Source organism: Montipora capricornis, chromosome 4 (genome assembly GCF_036669925.1).
Source record: "Montipora capricornis isolate CH-2021 chromosome 4, ASM3666992v2, whole genome shotgun sequence".
Classification (NCBI taxonomy): Eukaryota; Metazoa; Cnidaria; class Anthozoa; order Scleractinia; family Acroporidae; genus Montipora; species Montipora capricornis.
In genome coordinates, this window is record NC_090886.1 from 40780264 (window position 1) to 40785263 (window position 5000).

The 5000-nt window shown below is 36.5% G+C and overlaps 1 protein-coding gene across 1 annotated transcript in view; it reads right to left on the reverse strand.

Moving 5' to 3' along the window:
- The window catches only part of LOC138046946 (protein retinal degeneration B-like), a 38327-nt gene that overhangs the window by 33301 nt on the left and 26 nt on the right, over nucleotides 1–5000 (reverse strand). Inside the window, exon 1 of the mRNA XM_068893577.1 lies at nucleotides 4785–5000. This exon is cut by the window's right edge and continues 26 nt beyond it. Coding sequence (XP_068749678.1) covers nucleotides 4785–4862 — 78 coding nt within the window. The 5' untranslated portion in view covers nucleotides 4863–5000. The remainder of the gene's footprint in view (nucleotides 1–4784) is intronic.

Sequence of the window (5000 nt, forward strand, 5' to 3'; positions counted from 1 at the left end):
TTGCTCCACTAGCCCCAGGCTATCAAACAGCACTTTCGTTGCGCTCTGGTAAGAACTAGATGCTCACAGTTGCAGTCAGAGAGGTATTTTCTAATTCTCCCAATTGTCGCAAGGGATTGATATGTTGATTGGCATACTGTGTTGATATGAGACTTGAAACACAGGTGGTGATCAAGTGCAATACCAAGGTCTCTAACTTACTTCAGATGTAGTTAAAAAAAACAAGCCCGTCACAGCCCCCTTTTAATCCTGAAAGTGAAACTTACAGATTTTTCTGTCTAACACCAGACAGGCTTAGGTGTGATTTGGGTGAGAATGGGTTAACAAAATTAAATACAAAACTATATGCCATTTTTATTTTAGTGTTGCCATGCAATTCACCTTCATGTTTTAACCTTAAATTAATATCTCTGTTCGTTATGTTTGTGTGCTAACTACTAGTTATGAGCAAACATTGACTCCAGTTGGCGTTAATGGGAGCACTGCCTTGCATTAGGTTAGCCTGTGCAAAGTTCCGCGGATTGTGTGACAAAGGAACCTCACTAATTATCTCTCCAGCACTATGGGCTGAATGCAAAACAGCACCTGCTGGATCGGACAAGAGTATTGGTTAGCAGGCGATATTCAAAAGGCAATGCAGCCAACAAGCTTGGGGGAGTCGCTGCGCATAGTTAACCGCACCACACAGGAGTGTCCAGAGTTTATTAACATACAACGAGGCCCCAACCTCCACTCCAATTTAGGGAGGGAGGGAGGGAAAAAACAAAATCGTAAACCACACTAACATATTGAGTGCTAGCTGCGCTGAACAACAGAACATAAGTAACCTCTAAATAGTTTTCATATGCTTTAATTTATAGCTAGACAAATGTCTGCAGGCATAGCCAGTCCGAAGAGCTGTACTACAAGAGAACTTAGTGCTAAATGTGTCAACTCTTAGCCATGAATAGAGCTTTAAAAAAAGCACCAATGCCGTGGATCATGCTAGCCTGCTAGTGACAACAAAGCCGTGAAGTTCAAAGCAAGAATACAATAAATCCTTAGTGTTTGCTGACCTTGGCAACTAGACAGCACAAACGCTGCATTGAAAACAGAGCCGCCATGAAAGGGTTACAGATAATATTGTCACGATCCATTAACTACATTTTTTTTACTTGTGTGACAGTAAAATTGCCTTTCATTATTGATTATTCAATTTTTGCTGGGCACTTCCCTCCTTGATAAGATAAGGGAGTTTTTAAATAGTCAAAATTAAATAATTTAATTATTTAAATTCAATATTTTAATTATTGATTATTAAATTTACTCTTAACTGAGGTAAATTAATCCTTTTGATAAATTTGACCTTTTAAATCTCCTCATCCTTTCATCTGCCTAAGGCAGGAATAAGGGATATTTTTGCGCGCTCTTAAACTATGCAGATAATTTAAGTAGATCTTCATAAGTACTCTTGGTATCCAAAAAGAAAATTAGGGGTAACCATGCATTCTTTAGAGATAAATGATCTTCAATTTGAGAAAAAAACGCCATACATTGCTTTGTATTTTAAAACTTTTTACAAATATTGTTCATGAATTATCTTTGAAAAATGCGTAGTTAGCCCCAATTTTCCTTTTGAATTTCAATAACACTAGTTAAGATCTACCTTTCCTGCATAATCACAAATCGGGGAAAAAATACCCTTGAATTAGAAGGCACCGTCCTTAATAATTTTACTCTGTCTATTAAGGATTGGGTGGGTTGAGGGTGGGATGACAGGTGTGGTTCAGGAGTCAATGGATTAACCCATTTACTCCTTGGGCATCCAAGGAAGTCCTCAGTTGATGAGTAAAATCATCTGGCCCCAGTTGTTCAAACGATGGATAGCGCTATCCGGCGGACAAATCACTATCCAGTGGATAAGTCATATAGCAAGACCAATTGCACTATCCAATGGATAGTGATTTATTCGGTGGATAACGTTATCCACCTTTTGAACAACTGGGGCAAAACAGACAGAGTAAAATCTGTTACGTCTCACTCCCAGGAGTCAATGGGTTCACATATTACTAAACTACAGCCTCTGATATCATTGGCTCCAATTAGAAACAATTCGGGAACAAAATGCTAGCCTTAAGTAAGGATCCTGGTCATAAAATTTAGCGTTAAGTGTCCCAGTAGATGGGTGACCTTGAAAAGTGTGGAGTGAAAAATACGGAGAACATAACTTCCACTAACCAACCATGCAGCTATTTACATACCTGTAGCATGCCAAGACCACAAGTTATATGTTGATCTTACCCATAGCTGGTTGTACGTTTGACAACCCCAGACAATGCAACTCAAAGCTTAGCATTCTTGGAGTTTTCCCGTAAGCACTGGTCTACTTGAGCCCTTCTACACCAGCTGTAAGGGGTTAAGAGGTGCCAGTATTTTCTCCTGAAAGTCTTTTTTTTTTTGTATATAAGACTTTCAGAAATGCTATTTATGACATTCTTAAAAGTAGAAACTAAGGTTCTATCAGCTTCTGAAATTCGTTTGCGAGGGAAACCTAGCAAAACCCTCCCCATCTTGAGAAAAGGTAAGTGCTGCAGTCTTGCAGTGAATGCTGCTACCTTTGTCCCTGTGCTTTCAATATCAAACAACTATTTCTTTATGTGTCTGGGTCTAGTCTTTTGGAACTAAAAAATATACCCCAAGCAAGTCATATAAGGACTTCCCACAAGCACCAATTGTTTTCATTGAAGCATGTGATGTGAAAACCAGAATGAAACAGAATAGAACTAAGAATACAATATAATGAAATAGAATAGAATAAAATAGTCTTCCAGACCAAACTTTTACTTTCAATTGACATTTTTTTGTAAGAAATACACAAGTTATTTTTCCAGAGACTATGCATATTACATAAAAGCAAGTTGTATTTTCTTCCTTCTACATTTTTTAGTGAGTTTTTGTATTAAAAAGTTTGCCAGTCCATTTATATTGAATGCAGAGTACACTGTAGGGCCCACATAGAATTCTAAGTAGGGATATTTTGCATATTCCAAGTCAGAAATAGTCTCTTTAAATGGCACAAGCAGCATCATCTTTGCATCAAAGTAATAATAATGATAATAACTTTAATATCAATTTCACCTTGAAATGGCTTGTCACGTCCAAAAAGCCATCACATTCCCCTCATCACAGTAGGAAGTTAAACAAGAAAAATAATAGAAAGGTTTATCAAGTTTGCTTCTACTTGTATCAAAATGTCAGATTTTCATCATTAAATTAAGTAGAATCCTGCCTTCACTGACATTTGCATAGAGACAAATGTGCTTTAATTTTTATTAGAAAAAGTAATTTCAAATGTTCAATTTCATGCAATGAAAAAAGTTGTTTTCAGCAACCCCTTTTTTTAAATTAAGTAACTGGTATTGAATTGGTGAACATTTAAGCAAGAAACAAGCTTTACAAGAAATGATTTTGAGCAAATTTAACAACACTACACTGTATATTGTAGAAAACAACGGTTGAGTTAACAATCTTGCAGAAATTCAACTGGTTGCAAAGACAAGCTTTTAACGAATATATTCAAAGATTTTTCCATCTTGGTGCTCAGATTGACTTTGTCATGGAAACTAGTCAATCTGCAACTAACATTTTCAAAGCAATTTGTACCAACTGCTGGCTTACGAAATGTGGCAAATTGGCTTTGAAAAAAAGGGGTTTGAACAGAAAACAATGCCTTAATGAGCTCAGTTCAATATACTCAGTTTTGTTTTCCACGGTTACAGACAGAAAAAAATTATTATTTGACAAAGAAACTTGTAGGAAATTATATTTATGCCTTAAAAAAAAAAACAAATTCATGGTGTTTAAAGACAAAAACCAAAAAAATCTTTTTACATTTTGACAAACGAAAATTGTCTCAAAATTTGATGTTAATTAAATTTGGGTGAAAATGAACCAGGAGCAAGAAATAAAAAAAATATGCAGCAAAGTGAAAGCAATCATCAAATTTAAAACCATTTTCTCAGAATTCAAAACCGTTCCAACCAAATGTAACTCTACCATCTACGAATTATTACATCTAGCATTTATAGCTCTTCCTTTTCTGGAAGATTATCTGATAAAATACTCTGTCTGAGAGATATCTGGTTGTCAACGGGAAAGAAATAACATGACTTTGAGATCGCGCAAGATCGCCCACGCTTTAAAAGACAATATGCAGAGCCTATTGTAAAACTGGCATTCAAATGACCATTTCACTTGCTTTTACTAAACATCAAAACACCTTAACATGAAAATCACATAAGGTTATTTCTCAGTGAAAACAAGGAAAATACACTAACGACGTCTGATCTCATTCCGACACGAAGGCACGATTTTAAGCTTTTTACACCTCAATTCATACCTTGACTACGGTTAAACTTTCCGATTATACCGCTGTTTGATGTAAAGTACATGCACAATGAATGACATTAGAGATATATATATTTCCAGATGAATACATTCGCCTGTCTTTGTTACTTTCGCATGACCGACTCTTTACCATGGAAATGCTCAACTAATTTTCTTACGAAGAGAAAAAATTCTCGATCATTCGATGAGAAGGTTAGGCTTAGAGACAAAGGTTTAATTCGCTCTGACATAAATAAAATAGAGGAATCGGCGGCTATTTTATACGGCTGACATGAACAAACAGAATCTACGATTGCATGCTCGCAAATGAACTCGGCGCTAATGAAACTGAATTTAAGACCGTTAATAGAAAAATAAAAAAAAACCCGTGCAAGAGGGAAAATATTACTCGGGGTTACCTGGATCATGTACAACTGTGCAATGCGGTACTCCTCGACGCTCATAGGCAGTGGAATCCTGTATTCTTTGATCAGCATTTCTGTGGTCCAAATAGTTCCTAATCGAATGGTGGAATACGCGAAGGCCTTGTATCTGATACAGGCCGCTAACTTGGGTCTCACATAAGAAACAAAAAGTTTAATGTCGAACAGCAAGCAGGTCGTCCGCTCACGTAA